The 21,472-nt window shown below is 39.1% G+C and overlaps 1 protein-coding gene across 3 annotated transcripts in view; it reads left to right on the forward strand.

Annotated features, from left to right (window-relative positions):
* CARMIL1 (capping protein regulator and myosin 1 linker 1) overlaps positions 1-21,472 on the forward strand; it is a 175,518-nt gene that overhangs the window by 60,986 nt on the left and 93,060 nt on the right. For all 3 annotated transcript variants that reach the window (XM_065753098.1, XM_065753096.1, XM_065753097.1), the window contains exons 3-4: positions 15,680-15,730; positions 19,192-19,251. In XM_065753098.1, the coding sequence (XP_065609170.1) occupies positions 15,680-15,730; positions 19,192-19,251 (111 nt within the window). The remainder of the gene's footprint in view (positions 1-15,679; positions 15,731-19,191; positions 19,252-21,472) is intronic.

Consider the following 21,472-nt stretch of genomic DNA (forward strand, 5'->3'; position numbering starts at 1 on the left):
GTTTTCAGCTCATTTAGTACCAAAGAACTCCTGCAGAAAAATGGCTGTGTATACTTTGGCTTATTTTTGCCTTTCACCGAGTATTTGTATGCATGTATCTCAACAAGAAAAAAAACAACTGAAAAATAGCTTGATTTTGTTTTCCCTCTGTGTTTATTACTTTAGAAGCAAGAGGACCTTCAGGTTGTACATCTTCATGCTTTTTCCTTTTGATTTTACCAGCTGAATATGTAATCTATATTTCTCTCTATAAAAGTTCTTTCCTTCTAGTCTCAGTAGACACAATGTCTTCTTCTATGATTCTGTGGAGAACCGTGTAGGTGATATTTGCTTTTTAATTTAAAAACAGAACAAACTGTATGAGCATAATCAAGCACAAGTCTTTTCTATTATGTCTTTATATATATTTTTTCTTTTGACAGCATAAACCTTTTCTAAAAGTGTCTTAAATGTGAATGTACTTATCCTGACTGAAGCCATAGTAAAATGGAAGCTGAGAGGGCACTTCAGAAACCACTTACACATCACTGTCAGGAGTGCCAGAATTACAACCAACTTGATCAAGATGACATGATTTATATATGTTAGGTTGTAGGAGCTAGACTTTGCTACCAGGTTAATTAGTTGAAACTGGAAGCTTATTTTACAGTCAAGTCACTTCTACAGTTTTCTTGAGTTTGATTTCTAATTCTGTGAATTAGCATCAGTACACATGGGAGGATGTTTTCTTTGGATCCTGCACTAAATTATTCTGAATGATGCAGAACATCTGACACTGAGAGGAGTTGAATGTCTCAACTGTGCTGTTAATGGGCTTGTCGAGATATATTTTTGCACCTATTTGAAGAAGTGGTATTAGTCTTCCAATTACTACCCAAGCTCTTTGATTGTGCCAGTGAGCAGTTATGCAACATGTCTGAACCACTTCCTTTCTCAGAAGAATGGGCAAGGACTGACAGGATAAGTATGCCCCTCTGCACTCAAGTTAGCTCTTCAAATGAAATTCAGACCTCTGCCTGTGAATACTCTGAACAGATACCTGATAAAGGAAAGCAAGAGGCTGCTAGCTCTTAATGAATACCATGTTGTAATGGTGTCAGAAGAGCTAGATTTCAGTCTGGTGCTTCTGAATTGTGGAGTGTAAACCTATATAGCTTTTTCCTTCTATGAAAGGGAAATATATAAGTGTACTTTTATATATGCATATATTTTCTAACATTAATCAGCCCAAATGGTACTGATTGTTCTAGTATAGTGGTTAAACAAATACATGAACCTTCCTGTGTGTACTTGTCACAAGGGCACTGAGGAGTATGAGAACCTGTTGTATCAACTTCCAGTGTCTGCTACTCCTTCAGGGACCTCCATGGTTCTTCTGCTGCTTCCCTTTGGACATGGAAGAGCTTTGCAAGACAGCAGCAGAGGTATCTCCAGATGAGGACTCTGTCTGTTATGCTCCTTAGGGTTGAACTGTCAGACAGTAATTACCAAAGTGGAAGACTGCCAGGACTTAGTCTATGTACCTAAATCACAGAATGATGTTTAATTGCACTACTCTCCTCTACAATAACAAAAATCCACCTTATATATTTTCCTTAAAAAAAAACCACAACACCAAAAGCCAACAAACCAAAAACTGGTCTAGGATTCTCTTACCTGTTTGAGAGTTTGTCCTCTTGGGAATGTGCAAAAAAACCAAAATGATGACATTTAAAATCATGTAATTTGTCTAGCTAATTATTGAAGATCCTCCCTCCAGTACGAAATGATCAGTGTCTGACTGGTCTAAATGTGCCAGTTTTGGGGAATTTCAACTTTGTTTGTCACCTGCCCTTTAACAGAGGTTACTGCTGCCCTGGCAGGGTGGACTTGGACATGCACACCTCCATCCAGAGCTGTTGGGGAACTGCTGCAGCAGTTTAAGATGCACTGTTATGTCACCTTTAATCTGGATTAATTGCAGATAAACATCTGCCTCTCCTACAGAACTGATTTCACGTGCACGTGTTTGGTAGCTCTTGCTTGAGTGAGTGGACCTGAGCAGGAGGGTGGATGGTGGTAGAATTAGTATTAGCTCCAGTACAGGAGCGGCATGGTGGGGTTTGCCATGTCAGCCCTATAGTTGCACTGAATGAGGTGTATTATGAAATGACATGGTAAGACCACATGTTATGTACTGTGATGTTTTGCTTGTGACTGATCTCCTTCATGATCTTCCCTGATTCATGCAAGTGTGACCTAGAATACAGATGCTGAGGCTGATTTAATGCTTCTTGTGCTGCAAGCAATTCTGTGTAGTCATATGAGGTGTGGATTTAGCTGTGGTTCTGCAACTATATCTATATGTTTGCTACTGGAGTGTGTTTATAACATCAACAGAGTAGGCTGGAAATAAATATTTTCATTAAGTTTTCTGTTTTCACTGTTTTTTATTCATTTTTCACCTATAGAGGTGTTTGGTTGATGTTTTTTTGAGTTTGTTGTTGTTGTTTGTTGGCTTCAGAAGCTTCCTGGCTTTTCTGTGAGAATTATTTAGTGTCCCAGATCTGCCAATTATAAGCTTCTCAAGCTATGGGCATAGGAACAGAGGGAAGATCCTCCAGGCATAAACCTGGTGCAAATAGCACTGAAGCAGCTGCAGATGAAAGGGCAGGCTGTGCATTTGAAAACTGAGTGTGCTGGGATTGAAATGTAGGCATATGAAAGGTGACAAATTTAGCCCAGGGTAAACTTGCCGTTGGGAGAGGGCTTAGTCCCTAGGACATGTCATGCTCACTGCTTTTAGACAGAGACAGTCTGACTTGGCACAGGTGAACACTTTATCGAACTGTCTTTCTCAAGCTGTGCAACGTGTACATGTTCTGTTTTCTCTAGTTACGTTATCTGTTTTCACCTGATGGGGAAGAAAAAAATCTTGTTGAAATTTTGAAGGACTGATGCATTCCTCCTGGATTTCCAGTCCTCTGGTGTTCTAGTTAAAACTTGTATCTTGGACCTCCAGAGATCACATTAACATCTATTTAAGATGTAGATCAAGTCAATAGCTGGAGTCAGACATGACCTTCATGAGTTGTATGCTTACAGTCAGGAAGCCTAGTGTGTTCTGATGATGTTGGTCCTACTTAGTGTGAGCAGAGCAGCTATCACTTGCAGGCTGTACAGCAGCCAAGCTTTCCAGAAACAATGGACTTAAACAGTAAGTACAATCTTTCTTGTTTCTATGCAGAACAAATCATACCGAGTCAGAACTGAAGGTTGGTCAGCTTCAGTCTAATTTTTATTCCTTCTTGCAATTTCCTTCTAGCATTTTTTTCTGACTACTCTTTCTTCTAGGTACCAAGAATTTAATTCTTCCCAGAATTGATGCCCAGAAGAGTAGGATTTGAGTTTTGGCCCTGTGGAGCTGTTGTGCATTATTACATCATGTCTCCATCTGATGACCTTACTTTTTCGAGACTGCTAAACCTGTTCTTTTGATATGGACCCATCAGACAATTGCAGTGCTACTCTTGTGCAAGGGTTCCTGGAAACCTGTGATCTCAGGCTTCGACGCTTTTGAAGGGAGTGTTACCAGTGCTTCTAGACAGCTCTTATTCATTGTGTGTTTATAATGAGGTTATTGTTACACCAGGATCATATCATAAATTGTAAACATTGGGAAGGATGTTATGTTTTCCTATCCTAGCTAATTTCTGTCAGTTCAGAGGCTTCATGGAATTTAATGGCTTGTGCCATGATGAGCCAATGACATACTTTGAAAGCACTTAGGTATTTCTGTGAGACTCCAGGAAAATTGAAATGAATCCTTTGTTACTGTTGCATATTTTAAAGTTCTTCAAAACTTTTTATTAATGACAACCACAGACAGTCCTTTTCCACGACTCTTGCAAGGGGCATGAAAGAAATAAGGTAAATGGCCACAAACTGAAGCATAGAAAGTTCCACATAAATGTGTGTGGGAGCTTCTTCACAGCGCAGTGATGGAGCAGTGGCACAGCTGCACAGAGAGGTGGTGGAGTGTCCTTCTCTGGAGATGTTCAAGACCCGCCTGGACACCTACCTGTGCAACCTGGGCTAGGGAGCTGCTTTGGCAGGGGGTTGGACCCGATGGTCTCTAGAGGTCCCTTCCAACCCCTACAATTCTGTGATGGGAGGAGTTGAATTTGCTGCCCTGGTGTTCTTAGATGGAGTGCTGCAATCTTTGTTATGCAAAAAGTGCATATAGAGGTGGCACATTAAGTTAAAATCATGACAGCAAGAATCTTTTCTTCAAAGGGTTGCAACTACTTGCTTCTGGCATCTGCATTTTTTAATCTGGATCTTTATCATATGTATATACACTAATTGCTTCTAAAGTGGGAGTGACCTTAAAAAGTCTATGAAAAAATGGCTCTTTATATAAACTTAGTGCATGCTGTATGATCTCTGTCTGAGTCAGAAGATCTCTTAATTTCTTTTAAATTATGACCTAAAGGGGAAATTAGTGATGTAGACAAACCGAGTGATTGCAGGATCCTGATGTAAGAAACAGAAGAAGGTTGTTAAGTTCTTCTTTCAGTGTTTCTGTTGTGGTAGGAGGTCTTGGGTTACAGACATTGTGGATGGTCTCCTTTGAGTGATGGAGTTAATAGTCCTGTAATAGGAGTGTTTGTGTGTGAGTAGAGTTCAAGCCTTCAGTGTATCTGGTGTTTTGCCGGGTACAATTTCCTGTGAACCTATTAACAAGACTGTGGATCAACCACTCAGTGTGTTTGGAAGCTTACCTGTGTAGTTCAAGGGCTTTAAAAAAAAAAGTGTTTTTTAAAGTTCTATTTTCATTTGTACGGAATTTGTCTTGATATAAGAATCAAACCTCAAAACAAACAAAAGTATAGAACTTGAAGCAGCAAAATATCTTGAAGAGAGGAAAAAAAAAAAGTGATTTGAAATGCCATGGCTTATATGTATTGATCAGCAGTTTAGATAGCTTGAGTGCATTGTTGTTTCCTTTCTGACTTGAGATGAGAAAAATTGGTACAATCAAGGTAAGTTTAAGTAATTGATGGATAGTGTATAACACCAGCAATAGCTGGTCAATGTTATTGTGAACTTTGTTAGGATAATTGTTACACTGGAAGCAAATTTAGCTAAACTGGTGTGCACATCTTATTGCCATTTTTAATAATCGATGTAAACTTAAACTTGCAATTACAGGTTTTGCTCTTAAAAATGAAATGTCTGTGAATCAAACTAAAGCTTTCCTTGTGAGATCTCACACTACCTAAACTAAGTATAAAAATCCCACCTGGAGATAAAATGTGAGAAATACAGACGCTGGTAGCAAATGAATGTACACTAAAGACTGAATGTGGGCAGTTGTTTTTTTTTTTAAAGGAAGGCATTTCCACATTGCTGTGAAATAGTTACCAACGTTTGGTTTTGGTTTTGCAGTTCAAAACCTTCGTTCACCAGCACTGAGAATCAAATAAACCACAATTTGAAAAAACTGAGAAAAAAACAACAGCGATGTATATTTAATATGGTTCAAATGTCTTTTAAGTAGATTTTTTTCCACTCAAATTGCCTTTAAAGCAGCAGTTTTAACATGCTGGGGTTAAAGTTATGTCTAAGTGTCTCTCTCTGTCTCTGTAATGAGCTAATGGCCTCTGGATATTTTTTTTTTAACCCCAATGGCTCAGTGAACAGCTTATCTGAAGAGTAAAGCAAAGGCACAAGTTGTAAATGTGTAAATTTGTGTAAATGTCCCATGTTAGTGTTGAAAAAGCAAAGCATTGGAAATACAGCACACAAGATTTTGTCTGCGAAGTGTTAAATTTCATTCCAACGCTTCCCGGATATATTAAAAGCAATACATCCCAAGTAGTAGGAGAGACAGTGTTTTTTAGCCATCTTATTGAATATGCAACGAAAACAGACCTAGGGATCCTGTCTTAGAAGTTTTAAATATCTTGGCTTCTTAGAGGTTTGTCTGAATTATCTCTGTTTTGATCATTAGTGGAGCTGTGTCAGTACAATAGCATGATGCTTGGAAAAACACAAGCCTAGAATGGGCAGAATATGAACTGGGTCAGGATGCATTGTCAATTATGTTGTTATCTTCCAAGAAACCATAAGTTTCCTAGCGTGTATCTCAAAAAAACCCAGGATGAATTCAAGTGGTGGAGAGCTCACTCTTGCCTGGAATGCCAATAGTGGAAGTTCTTATGTGTTTAGCTCACCTAGAACACTGTGCTCCTACAGCTCTACTGCTGTTGGTACCATGCAGTTGTTTTTAGGCTGTATGCAGGTGCTATGGGGAGGCCAGCAGAAGAGCTGAAGGAATTCCAGACGTGATGGGGGTGGCTTGGTAAGGAAGAACCAAAGGCCTGGCTGGCTAGAGAGTGGGGCAGTAAATTGCCTGTGAAACTGCTACCTTTTTCAGTGCACAACTGTTCTCACGCTTATCTGCTGTTTTGGCAGTCTGTGCTACCTCCATAGCAAAAATTAAGAGTCAGCACGCTGAAGAGTGTGTAAATCATGATTCTATATACAATGATAAAGCCCAGAAGGATTTAAGTCTCCTTAAACTTTTGTCACTTGTATTGACAAATTGAGTGTGTGGCTTAAGGTTGCAGTAGTGAAACGTCTTTGAAAATTAATTGCTCTCTTTGTGTTTGTGCCATACTGTGTCACTTTGTGCCGCATTTACGAAGGTAACAATGATTGTAAGCCATGGAGAATGTGGCTCATTGCTTACAGAACCAAAATTGGCCCACAGAATTCTTCTGAGAGGCAGTTTGAATTAGAAGACTTTTACATCAGAACCTCATTCACACTTTTTTTGGAAGCAAGCTGAAATTTTGGTCATTTTTTCAGATGCAAAGATAGTTTGCAAACTATTAGTGCCTTCTCTATATGGTTGGCAGTGCTTGACTCTTCACTGATTTTTTTTTTTTTGGGGGGATAACAAGTGCAAGGTGTTCTACTTCTAAGGTCAAAGAGCAGAACTATTTGTTGCTTTTGTATTTGATGTATAGATATATATATATTTTTTTAAGTTTTAGAGCGATTTCTGCTGGCTTTTGAAGTCTGATCCCCATTTGGCTTTTAGAAACTCATGTTCTCCCTGGATAAATGGTGATATTTTGTTGCTATGTGCATCTTATCTGGTTGATATACTCTATAGGGATCTTTATGAATAAAACACTGGTAATATTAGTGTGACATTTAAGAAAGAATCTTCACAAAACTGGGAAGTATTAAAATGTCTTTTACATTAGGAATGTATTCATTTTTAACAACGAATTACATTAGTTAATTTGACATCATGTGACTTATAAAAGAGAACATGTAGTAATAACAAGCTAGCAACAGTTACTTGGTGGTTTTTGCCCAGCCTGTGCAACTAGTGTTTCTTAGGCGCACAGAATAGTGTAAGGAGTGAGGACTAGGGTGAAAATGCAAGTACTTTTTACAGAATGTTGGAGGCAAAGTTGCTTTTCTGGAATGTGGCAATTCCTGAATTTCCATCTAGCTGTGAGGCAGGTGCAGTCAGCTGTGTCACTGCCAGAATCTGCAAAGCTGGCCCAGCCTCCAGGTTTCTTGCTGTTGGATTTCTCAAGAAGTATATGCAGAGCAGGAGCAGGTGGAAGCAGCATGAACGGAGTGATTCATCTGTCTGATGCAGAATTTCATAAGAAACTCTTCTGTCTGACAGCATGCCTATGTGATGGGGTTGGCCCTATGAGGGGAGTGGGGCCTTTGCTCACACCTTGTTTTTATGGCTGCTGTGGCTGCAAGGGTGAAGTGTCAGACAAGGGAGCTTTTGTGCTGCTTTATTTTTATACTCAGGAAAAGCAAGTTACTGACCAGCATTGCTTGCTTAACTACTGCTGACCACTCAACCCAGCAGCTGAGAATATCTCAATTCCCAGTAGTTAAAGGAAAAAAAAGTTGAAAGAGCTGTGAAAAAGGAGTTCCATGATGGGATGGCAGTGGGCAACCCAAGAGTACCCTGCTAGTTCTTCCTTCCCTGTGGAGCTGAAGGAAGCAGTTCATTCTCTTCCTGTTTCTCCAAGTTATGTTTAAGCTCAAAAATCAACGATTTCTTTAGCAGAGGGGAAATGTGACACCATAGGAATAAAATAGCTGTAAAACAGATTTTGTCAGAAAATGTGAAGCACTTTAACAAAAATCCAGGTTTAGGGATTGGGAGTATGGTAGCAGCTTTTAAAGGCTTTTCTAGGACCACGTGGCTGGTTCTTGTGCTAAGCATTGTTCCTCCCTTGAAAAGGCTAACAGTCTTAAGATACCAATACATAAAAAGTTAGATTTGCAGCATATATCAGATAAGAATGAAGTGGCTGTCAATACATCATTAGTGCCAATGTGTACTTTTTATTTTACAAATGATAGAGGTGGAAAAAGTGTTCTGTGGAGAAGTAAAAAGAGGAAAAGGAAACTGGTATAGTTGATGCCTACACTAAGGCTGCTGAGGTGATATAAGGGTGCTGGTCTTCAGTAATACCCTCTGGACCTAGTTGGGAAGAGGGTATCGTCTTTCACTCATAATACTGGCTACTTTAGGGAAGAGCTGTCTTGGCTTGGAGGTTTTCATAACTCTCTACCCATTGGTTTTGGTTGGTATGACACTTTGCCTAGAGCACTGAGTGGGAGAAGATATATTCCTGCAGATTTATTAAACGGATGTCTTTCACTGGCTCTTAATTCTTGGTGTTGTCCAACGCTGAGGTTATTGAGACTGTGGTTTGTGGCAGTGAGTATTGTGGAAAATTGTTTTACCATGCTTGTTTGTTTTATTTGGGGGAAATGTAGCTTACAGTCTAAATAGATCTTAGCTTACAATCTAAAATACATTTTAATATTAAGTGGAGCTAAGTGCACTTCACTAAATGAATCTTCATTTAATTGTTGATAAGTAAAAGCAAGTACCAATGATCGTAGAAGAGTTTCATATAAAATGCTTGCTTTGTGGATCATATTACTTTCTTTTCCTGTCCCTGAAGTTTCTTTTTTCTTTTGTTTTCTGATCTTTAAAATTTTGCTTGGAGGTTGTGTATAGCTCACTTACAAAGCAGTCAACTCTCTCCCCTGAGTACACACTGTCTGCAAAATATTTAATCTGGCATTTCTAAACACTGAAGTTAAAGGAGATAAGAATAAAAGTACTAAAGTAGCAAAATCTATTTCCAGCTGCCTCTGCATAGAAACAGTGTCATATGCAGCCCACCAAACTGCTTCCAGTTTTATCTGCTGTCCATTAACCTGGAAAGAGGCTCAGGGTGGGAAGAGGGGAAGGTATGCAGGTCTTCGCATTCTTCGGTCCCTTATATCTTCAGAAGCTTAAACCAATAGCAGTTGCTCAAAAGTTCCAGGATTTATTTTATGCCAGGAATAATAATTAATGCCAGGAATAGGTACTGTTAAGGTTTTTCTAAAGGGAGTGCCCCACATGCTCTTTTTAATGGAGGGAAGTAGTGTACGAGCAAAAAATTGTTACAGTGACGATGCTGGAGTTCAGGGTATTTCAAATTACAAGTTGACTGAATTATTTTTGACCTACAGTTTCCTACAATGGTTCTGATACTGTGCTCTGTAATGTAAAGCTGGCACTTCATCAGTATCATGTCTGTATACAGAGGTGAGCAAAAGTGGGAAATATTGTAAGATAAAGAGGTAGTCACACAAGTGTGCTAGTGAGCTATTTAATATTAACACAGAGGAGGAAAATCCCTTTTGGATTATATGCCTCATTGATAAGTTAAAAAGTAATATATGTTACTCCCCCTTCTGTATGTCAGCTGTGAAATGCCACTGCTTTCTCTTTCCTATTTTCCTGAGTCAGAGTGGACTTAAATAATGTAGTAGTTAGGTCTTCAGGTGGTTGGTGCTCTGCAGCACTGTTCTTTCTTGGTGTTTGGTGAGAATTGTGTAGTGGTGAGAAGAACAGTGAGGAAGTTTTGCAGCCTGCAGGGGATTGCCGTGGCTTGAGTGCTCTGTTGGGCATCTGTGAGAACAGTGTGACAATTCATGCTGTGACTGGTGCGAGCTGCTCTGCAGTTAGTGAAAATGGGAGGATAAGATAAAAATTCTTGAGCTCTCCAAGCTGGGGGAGTCCAGTCTGCCACACAAATGACCACATCCCAAGCTGCTTCAATGCAGGATCTGAGTGCCACAGGTGATCTCTTTCCGAAGATGGACACCCATTGTGTCAGTTACACATTGCAGACAGGGTTACACAGCAAGTGCATGTTATTTATTCATACTCCAGGTGTTAAAAAAGCACAGTGTGATTGACAAAACCCTCTACAAATGGTTCTCAGAGCTGGGATGCTCTCTAAAGGTGGTAGTAGTGGAATTACAGCTGCTGGAGGAGGTAATGAACAAAAAACTTGTAGGTGAGAAATTGTTTTAATTTGCTGACAGACCTCCAAGCTAAATTATTTCTTCTTTCACTCTTGAATTAGCAGCCATATACTCCAAGCTTCTTTTTCTAGCTTTGCCTCTATCCATATTCATGCATTTTTTAATCTGTATTTATGATTTTATTTTTGTCAGCTTTGAAATAAGGATACATCTTAACTACTTTTGTTGCCTCTGAAGTAGAAACTTTTCTGAATATTGGAACAGCTCTCCACTAGCAAAATAAGCATCTATATAAAAAGGTTCTGCTCAAGTTCGCCTGAAAGGTGAATTTGAATGAAGCGCTCCACTGTGCCATCTTGTGGTGTTCCCTGTCCTGTTCGGCAAATTAATTTGAAACTTGCTTCTTTTTTTCTTAAAACGTAGGAGATTTGTTGTCAGCCGTTCTGACATCTTGACCCCACTTGTTGGCAAAAAGCCATTTCAACTAACAACTGTTTCCCATACCATCCTTCGCTGTCCAGAGGTATGGGTAGGAGGAAAAACTGTAGAGTCATGACAGATCAAGCCTGAGTTGGAAGGGGACCCACAAGTATCATCAATTCCAACTCCTAGATGACAGTTTAAAAGCAGCCAAGACTCAAACGGTCACAGTCAAATTTGGCCTAGGATGCCTCAGAGCACTGTGGCTGGGTGATAGTGGTGCTGTGGTCAGCTTCCTGCCAGCACTCTGTACAGAAACCCATCTTGTGCCCAAGGATGCCTCTTCCAAGCACCACATGTGTTTGTGGTGAACCTGAACTAGTCAGCCCTCCAGAAGTACCTGCAGGGCGTCAACTAATGTCTTCCTACAGGGCAGTTACAGAATGATAGAAGTGTGGGGGTTGGAAAGGACCTCTGGGAGTTCATCTAGTCCAACCCTCCTAAATAAAAGTTCAGTGCTTTTAGCACAGAATGCCTCACTCGAAACTAGCTCCAGTCTCTCTAGTGCTGGAAGGAGCTTTTTATCTGATCGAACTCAGTCACTTTGAGACAGAGGCATGTACAACAAATGCAGACAGGCAACACAGGAAATGAACTGTCTGTCCTAGAGGGACTGAAAGAGATTGCGTGGCCTAACATATATTGATTCATTCATCTTCTAACAAAACAAAAAGTGTATTAATGCTACTGATTTACCGCATGCTTTTATGCATGCATTAGCTATTGAATCAGTAGTAGTAATGGAATGCTTATGGTAGAAATCATAGAACAACTAGTAAGCATGGGAACTAGAAGAAAATAGTCATGTCTTGGATAGTAGTAATAATGATCAAAAATAGTGATATACCTGCAAGATATATTTAAAAAAAACAAAACACAAAGAAACAACCCACCAACAAACAGCTCTCTTCAAGGAAGTCCCTAAACAGTAGCTCTCTAAATGAGAAAACCTGTCACAAATACTTATTTCCTCAAGAAAATGATGAAGAAAGGGATCAAAGCAGTTTGAGGCTCACAAAATGGAAAATATTAGGGGGAAACCGAATGGAAAGGATCAGTGTATTTTATAAGGTAAATTGCAACATTGGATCAAAAAATTATGAAGAAGTTTTGATTGTCTTTTTCCCTGCAGATATCCATCAGTTTTCAGCAAGATAAAAGCTTTTTATATGTACATATATATATTTGGTATTTAAGCAAAGTGCAGTTTCCATATGTGCTAATGAATGGGGTGAGCATCATGCACCTTCTTGTGGGCTGTGAGGTGCTGGGGCTGTTTCACACTGCTTTGTTTCATCGCAAAGGCATGTGTGTGATCAGTGTGTACACCATCAGTGTGTTTTCTCTTCACCCTCTTCCAAATGCCCTGGAACAGTGTTTTGTAAAAGATTTGTTTCATTTGCTTGTGAACTTGAAACCACTTTAAATATCGATGAGATTGCTGGAGTTGCTGTGGCCTGTCTGGCAAAATAGATGCATTATGGCAGCTAACGACCTTCCTAAAACTGATGGAATGATTAACCGTGAACTCAGTGCAGCCCTGATTATTAGATGTACAGTGATGGCAATGGATGACAGGCTGGTATTTGACAATAAAGCATCTGTATGTTCGTTTTGTTGATGTACTCACAGAATGAGTTCAAAGTTTATTTACTGAAGAACATTACTTATTCTGGTAAATAGAACATGGCTGTGAATCTTGCAAATTATTTCTGCAGAGATATGTTCTTGATGAATGTTGCCAAATTATTTTTCAAATTTTAACTTTTTTTCATATACATTGAATGTTATAGTGAGTGTTATGGAATTAGGAATGCTAAAAACAATAAGAAATCATGAACTTGTGGGTACCTATGTGTGGGTAGGAGTTGTTTAACATTGCCTTTTTTCAAGCACAAAGCATTGCAGAGTAGGAAGGTAGGCTGAAATGGCTGTACACTGAATATACTTCTCCATAGCTGACCCATTTGCACAGGAGAATATGTGGGTGTACGTGTGTGCTTTGCTCCCTGTCACACCAGGCACTTGTAAGTCTTGTGCCATACAGATGTGATAAAGGTGGAATCTCTTCACACAAAATGCATTTATTTTCTGGTGTGATTATTGTTATTAATGATTAAATACCAATTGCAACCAGATAACATCACATAGTTGTAAGGGTTGAAGGGAACCCCTGGAAATCATCAACCCCCTGCAGGTTCCCTAGAATAGGATGCACGGGAAAGCAGTTATGGAGGAATGAGATGGCATCCACGCGTTCAGCTCCCCAAGCTGCATTCTTATCTCAAAATAATGTAGGTTACACACCGTGCCTGGTCAGTGTTTCTGGTGTGTTCTAAGCAAGGGCATGCTTTGTGTAGAGCTGTTGCTGGAAGTATCAGGAAGGAGACTGACTTTTTACACAGGTAGTTAGTAGGACAATGGGAGACAGCTTTAACCTAAAAGAGAGGGGATTTAGGTTAGAAGTTATGCAGAAATTCTCTACGCAGGGGGCGGTGAGGCACTGGCACAGCCGCCCAGAGATGCTGTGGGTGCCCCCATCCCGACAGGCGCTCAAGGCCAGGTTGGATGGGGCCCTGGGCAGCTGAGCTGCTGGGGGCAGCCCTGCCCATGGCACGGGGTGGGCTTTGAGGTCCCTTTCAACACAAACCATTCTGTCATTCTGTGGTCTGTTCCTCTAAGTGTCTGGCTTTTGGTATGACTTTGACCAAGATATTCTTTCTTCTATACTTAAGCTGCCCCCAAGTGTAAACTAAGCACAAGAAGAGCAGAATCTTCTTAGTTAAAAGATTGAGAGCTGCTAGAGAGTGGCTAGGGGCTACCTTTATCTTTTTATTTTCTTTATACAAAGAAATTAAAACTCCAGGAAATCTAGAATCTAGCTATTCATAGAATCCAACACTGATGAATATTTCGGAAAGCCCTTAATGATTGTGTAATTAAGCACATATTCATTATTTATGTTAGAGGAATGCACGGAGACCTGGGACTTCCATCACAAAATTACTCTGGCTCTTAAACGGGGACTTGAACTGTGAGAGTGAGAACACCTCTGGTGCCTTTGGTGTCAGTGTAGTATTTCACAGGGGAAGGAAAAGGAGGTGATAGGTTCCTTTAAGGAGCTCATGATATGTGGTTTGTTGCCCTTGCAAATAATATCAGTGACGCAGAGCATTATCCACAGCAAAATGGGTTAATGGGTGCCTTGATAGCCATTATTTGTTTATGAGCTGTGCCCATACCAAAGGAGAAAGAGAGCCTAGGATACTGTTACTGTTCTCAGCTTATCAAACAAGTCTGGGCTGGTTTTGAAGTAGAGGCTACCCTGTTTCTGAACACTGGCAAAAACATTGATGTTAAAATGCAGATGCTGCATAACATTTTTTGAAGAGAATAAAAAAGCAAACAAGAAATGAGCTAGAACAGATCCTGTCAGAGGTCAGGATACATATTCATGGATTGTGGCAGCTGAAACTGTGATGAATGCTGAAGTTCCTCTTGGTCAATTCCAGCATTTTTGAAAGAAAGTCTATTCCTGTTGTCAAAATGGAATACAGACTTTATGGAGATAGCTGACTTTTATCTCTGACTGACTGTAAAAATCCAACTCCTCTTTGCCTGTGATGGTCCTAGCTATGAAAACTGAAGAAAACATAGTCTGTGTTTCTAATTGTATAGCTGAATTGCTTAAGAACCATGTATTTACAGGATGAATGAGGAGTGTCATCTTACATCCTCTCTCGGTGTGTAAATCCATCTCCTTAAGGCACGAGCATGCTTCAGTTTTGTTAGCATTGGCGACATCCAACACATGGGGATATGTTCCAGTATCTCTGTTGGGACATCCTTTTCCATTGTAACAGTGTTCCAGTCTACTGGTTACTTGTTTTGCACTTCCGTTACTTGGGATGCTTCTTTTTAGTGTAGTCATGTTAAAGAGACAATTTGTAAGCAGTGTTGTGGGGTGTGATTGAGGGCTTAATCCTCTGCAGAGAATCCAGGAGAGTTGCATACAGATATTATGGGCAACTATGTTTGAATCTGGATTTGAAAACTGGATTCACATTTTTTGGCTGGGGAAAAATATGGCCAGTGGTAACTTGTTCCGTGGGCAGGTAGATTAGAAGCACTACTGTAGTTTTGCAAAGTGATTCACTGTTGTTTTTTTTTTTTTTTTAACAGGATTTGGGATTTGTAAGCAGGTTGTGCTACTGGTAAATGAAGTGGTACTTCTATATATCATTGCATTTGATTTGGCAATAGTATCCAAAAGCTTTCAGTACCATTGTGTTTTCTCCCTGCACTCACTGTTCTCACTAATCTAATCACGTTTTCCTGTTGTCCTTGACAGAGAAGAAATGCAGTTGGTGTCACTACAAAATCTTTGCATTGTTACTCTAGAAACATATCACATGTATCTTAAGTCATTTTTTGCTTGTAGTCTCATGTATGACTAATAACACCAAGTTTATGTTGCGTATTTTAGTTATGTTTAAGTACAGCATGTGTTCCTGTTAGGAATTCTTATCCTCTCTTCCTTTTAAAATGTCACTAGGATCACTATTAGACGTTCTCAAGAGACTGATGAAATAAATTTCTTCCAGCTCGATGCCACACTAAGTAGTTTACAGATGACCAGATTGCAGCGGTCTATTCACCCTGCTGTACTGGATGAGAGCCCAGTTTTGCTTCCTTTCAATATATGACTGCAAAGGGAATTGTCACTTACGCTTGCTACTGAAGACTTTTTCATTCTGGTTTCAGGATTTCTGTAGAAGAGATTATTAAATAATATTCCTGATACATGAAATATTTCTTTTTATTTTCCCCACAGGTGCTGGCATCATGTCGGGCATTTCTTTTAACATCTCGTATTCCCACCAAGGTAAAGCTACTATGTTTCTACAATTGTTCTGTATTTTTGATATCAGTGTGAGTTTAGCTCATTTTAGTTACTCTTGTGCATCTGTTCAAGAATGTTATAATGAAAGGTGTGGTACATAGCATTAAGTTTATTGAAATGATGCTTCCATTGATATCTATCTTAAGTGAGTTTGTCACTTTACATAAACTGTCAGAAGAATTTTCACTTCTAGAAATGCAGGTGGGTTGAAGAATTAAGCTGGAAATATCAATTTGAAGAACTGTAATGTGAGCCTGATGACCTTTATAGTGGGATAAACAAGTCAACTGACAGTGTGCCCCGTAGAGTTTCTAGCCTCAAATAGGAATATAGTTGACATGGAGACAGAAATCATATTGTTTTATTAAATTCCACTGTTTTGACAACCTGCCTCACCAAAGATTACTGAATTATTATTATTCCTGGAACAATTTGTGATGATTGAAGCAGAGAAAGCTTATTTCCATGTGAATTATCATGACTTTCTTGGAAGATCTTCTCTCGTCCAGTTTGTAATCAGTGAATATAATTTTGACCTGTATTCTATTTTGTTGTATTTTACATATATGTATAGATCTGTGTTCATGTATTGTATATGCAGGTGTGCATAAGTATTTGTGTATGTAGATACACTTAATAGAAAAAAAAAATAAAAAGGATCAGTAAACATAACTGAAAATCTTGTAAGAGAATTTATGATTACTGCTAAATATGACCAGCCTTTATCTATAGTTTAAGGTACAGATCAGGTGTGAAAGCCTGCTGAAATTTATTTCCCTCAGTTGATCACCACATCTCTATAGCATAGATGTCTTGGGTTGTCTCTTGGGTTTTGGATGACAGTGATTTACAGCCTGGTTTTCAGACAGAGCTTAGTGACTAGTGTCATGATGAACATTTGAAATGTCACTGTGATGGCAGTATGAGAAACAAGGTTGGTGGTAACCCTATTAAGTAATCCGTAACAAATCCATCGTAATTCATGAGAGAGCTTGTGAAGGCTTGGTCTGTAATTACAGAATTACAGACATCTTTAAGTTTTGTTGTTTTTTTAATTAGTTCAAGAACTTAATTATGTTTTCATGAAAATCTGAAATACACACTGCATGTGTAAAATTGTGACTTTAGTGGTAATAAATAGAAGAAAGATTATCAGAAGCAACTGTGCGCTTGTGATCTGTATCAAAACTAAACTTAATATATCTTAACAATTGTTAGGATGGTTGAAACTAAACAGTGCAAGCTGGGTGACAGAAGGTTCTGTATAGGCACCAGGCAGCACAACTGTACTGTGAGGATGACCAAGCTCTAGCACAGACTGCCCGGAGGCTGTGGAGTCTCTTCCTCAGAGATCTCCAGAATACCACCTGCCTGTGGGCCTGGGCACCCTGCTCTGGCTGACCTTGCTGGAGCTGTGCTGGGACCTGATGGGCCCAGAGTTACTCTGTGAAAATGCTTTTGTAGGAGAACTAACAGAACTCGTTGAATTTTCCAAGGTCTGTAATATTTTCAGAAGCTGCTCAGCAGCTTTCTGAGCCTGAGAGCTCCCTCACAACTAGAATACAGCCACTCCTAGCAAGGCAGCTGAGAACATTCAGCAAAGACACTCTGTTACTCCAAAGCACTGTTACATAATTGAGTATGCTCAGAGATGGTGGATATTGAGTGATGGATTGCAAGCTTCACCTTTTCTTAAACACTGCTGGTGTGCCCTGTTTAATCTACTAAGCAAGGATGGAAGCTTAAAGGGATGAAGGCTGACTAAGTATAATATCCACTCAAATGAATATCATTAGAGCGTGGATATTACTGTGCTTTGTGCTGTGGCCCAATCGGTTCATTCCACTAATCTAGATGGATTAATAGGAAAGGAAGAGCAGCACTTAATGCCTACTAATTCTGGCTACAGTCTGTATACAATATAGTTGCAACATTAATAAAAGTTGGATCTGTCATGGACCCACAGTATTTCTGAAGCATTCTTCTAGTGCTAGCGTTAAGTTTTGATTGAAAAAACTGAAAACTGTGAAATTATCCTTTTTAACTATAGTTCTCTAAGTGAGTCACACTCGTAGATTTTTAAAAGGATTTTTTTAGAACAATTCTAGATAATAAGTAACATTGTGCATTGTGGAAAAATCCATAAAAGGAAGTATTTCATTATTTCAGGTAGAACACGTTTTGCACTATGCCTATGGCTTGGGTGCAAAGCAAGGACTGTGGTCACAATATGATGACCATACTTTCTGGCATTTGCTAATTCTAGTCAAGAAGTCTGCAGAGTTAATTTGTGAGTGAGGATTCATGTAAGCTGTTCTCAGGAGCAGAAACATTTTTGATTGTGTGTACACACATAGGTTTGCACATAAGGTTCTGCTTTGCTAAAATTTGGTAGTTAAATAATTTGCAAATTGTGAAGGATTTCAATCAAATTTTTTTCTTAGCATTTCATTGTGACTTGGATAAATAAGTGTCAAAGGCTCTGATGTATGTTGAATTGTTTAATTTAATTAGCATTGGAGAAGTGCCTTTATAGCATGGTATTTGTTAGTCAGCCTGAAAGTACTGTCTGTTAATCTGTTAATATCCTGTAGGATAACATGAAATATGTGAGACTTGATGTACACAATTAAAACAAGCTGCTCTGTTACAGTGGTTTTAATGATAAATAAAAGGGAATGACTATGCTGATGTCTTACCCTATAGTTTTGATTCACTCCAAGTGGTTTATTGCTTTGTGTATCTGAGCTGCCAAGATATGTTTGTCGATGAGGCTATGAAATTAGATCTTAGCAAACTCCATGTAGCCTTAGATTTGTCCTCAGGACAGTGGCTTTCCTGCCTCTTCCAAGGTCCATTTGGGTTTAATACCTCCACTGTTCTTCCCTGCAAATCCTGGCTGCTCTCCAGATAATTGAGTCAGGAAAAAAATCAATGTATTATTTCCTGTCAAACTTCTAGGTGCTGTACAGTGATCTTGAGCACTATGGGTGTATATATTTATATATAGTATGTGTGTATGTCCCTTTAGCTTCTCTGCAGAAAAAGAAATTATATCTGTCATCAGTGTAACTACTGAAAGAATTAATATATGATGCCACAAGTATTTTATGCAATGATTATTCAGTCGCAAGAATTATTCAGTAGGATGTTATATAAACCATGTTGCTTTTTATGTTTTTGTCAGAAAATGTTAAAAGTTGTATGCTTGTAGTAAATGTCCAATGTGATATCCCTTTAACCTTTAAAAACTGAAGCTATAACTAGCAAACAGGTCTTTGAGTACAAAATATCATCAAATATTAACAATGTCAATTACAGAAAACAATGTAAAACAACAGTAGCCCCACTCAAGGTTTTTTTTAACCTCATTTGAAATTATCAGCGCTTTCTAAAACAAGACAGTGTTTGTACTGATGCGGCATTTTCTTTTTTAACTGCAGTTAGAACTAACCTTCAGCTACTTGGAAATCCAAGGAATAACTTCCTGTAAGCCAGGTCAGGTGAGTGTTTTCAGAAATCAGATTGTGACCCACTGATGTATGTTAACGCCAGCAGTATCGCAGATAAAAGGTACTTGTGTACTCAGTGCTAAATCTGTTCCAGCCAAGAAGGTTGTACTCTATCATGTAGGTGTCTCCATCTGGTGAGCACACCGCACATTTGAATACTTAGGTCCACAATGATTGTGAAGTCTGTCAATAGTGATAAGAATTCAGAGTCCTTTTTCAGGTTCTGTTGTGCAGGTGGGGTAAGAAATACTTCTTTTTCATAGATCAGTTGGAGCAGAAAAAGTTTTCATTTTTCCCATGTGTATTTTCTCAGAGATGATAGAACACCAGTGGCTGGTCTTGCAATCATCACTATGCAAGCTTGAATGCCTTTTGTGCTATACACCTTTGTGATGAAACCAAAAGCTACTGCTCACACTGCAGACAGAAACTACTCTTGATTGCCTACTCTGTGAATTATTCTGCATATAACTCAAAGTATATTTGACAGCTGGTTATGTGTCCCCCAAAAAAGTTAATGTCAAAGAGAAGATAATGGGAAGAACAATGCCTTTAATATATTGCTCATTCATAATATGAACATGTTGACAAGATTTGACAGTCCAATTGTATCAAAGACTTCGTGTGTTTCAGGTTAATTTGTCTTTTAAAGAGTTTAAAACGTAGGAACATCTGGCACTTTATTTGAACTCTGAAAATCTCTCTTTGTATTAAACATTACATTTTCAACCTGGCTTTTTGAAGCATTCTTTAAAGGGGGGAAAAAAAGTCTAGAAGTTTACTTTTTTTATGGGAGAGACATTTAGAAAACTGTCGTTTTGTGGCCTTATTTATTTCAGGTAATAGAAGGCCATGGTAGCTAATGATAATTGTTATTGGTCAGTCACTGCTGTAGCAGGTTTTATGAGAAAAGGTCCTGATTTTCTGCAGCCTTATTTTGCTGCTGAAATTTTTTATGAAGTTTTGCCTGATTACATCCACTTGTATTACGAACATCTAAGGATTATAACTGAAGGCAGGTAAAACCTGTGATAGTTCCTTGCAGGGGCACATGGTGATGTTACAGCTTTCCTGCAAACATCATGTTATCCTTCCCAGTACCTGAAGGTCTTATTCTCACACTAGGCATCTCCCAGAAATCCATGAAGTACTTCCAACTCTAAGATAACAATTGGACAGAGTGGCAGAGGAAACGGTGTAGCAGTATTGGTGGTGAGGGAATGCATTTGGAGGTAGTCCACTGGTTCCTCTTCAGTGAGTGACAGCAGCTCTCTGACAGGAGTCAGTCTGTATGCTTCTGGGTTAATGCAGCCTCTTTTGGAGTTTTCCTTATGACAGCCCTAGATGTGAGCTGGGAACTAAAAGGGAGAGCCCCAGGAACTATTTAAAAAAATAATTACTTTCTCTTACATATTGCACAGTGTCCCTTTTCAGAGGAAGACAAAAGTGTATAGAGACAATGCTCGTGCTAGGAGTAGGCTTCTTACTCTGTTTATGCTGTGTCTATTCTAAAAAAAATTGACATGGACTTTTTGGAGAAGAATTTCATGGCTTCCTGTGATGGAGCCAAGAGCAGCAGTGCACTTGATGAGTCATTCATACAGTAATCCAGTGTGATTCTAAACACTCAAATATAGCAGAGACCAGTAGTAGGAGGCTTTATTTCTCCCCCTAGTTGAGGCACATATTCCTCAGACAGTGAGCAGTTATGTTAGCTCAGTTACTGCCTCATTTAAAATAAGACATTGCATTACCCTTATGTTTTCTTAAACAGCATGGATCAAAGCATGAGAGCTTTTCCAGAGAACTGCAGCTCTTAAAGACTTTTACTTTTTACTTGATGAAGACTCTGTTTGCTCAATAGTTTCCTGTCAGGCTACACTCACTTCTCCTGGAGTTCTGGGAAGTGATTCAAAACAGGACAATAGTGTGAAAAGTTCTTGGTGTTGGAAGTGCTAACTGAGGTCATGATCCTTGGAAGCCTTGATTCCCGTGGGAAGCAGGGCACTGTTAGGAAAAGCAAAGTTTGAGAATGCAGTTCTGGTATGTTTAAGAACTTTAGAAACTCTACCAGGATCCTTGTCATGTCATGTATTAAAGATTAGCAGATCTTTGCTGGCATGCAAAGCATTCAGTTGGCATTCACAGTGCTGACCTTTTCCAATGGTTATGAAAGAGATGACACCCAGTCCCTGCCCTCGTGCCCTCTTGT

The sequence above is a fragment of the Cyrtonyx montezumae genome, unplaced genomic scaffold (genome assembly GCF_038088225.1).
Source record: "Cyrtonyx montezumae isolate F1298 unplaced genomic scaffold, pur_monq_1.0 scaffold_8, whole genome shotgun sequence".
NCBI classification, from domain to species: domain Eukaryota; kingdom Metazoa; phylum Chordata; class Aves; order Galliformes; family Odontophoridae; genus Cyrtonyx; species Cyrtonyx montezumae.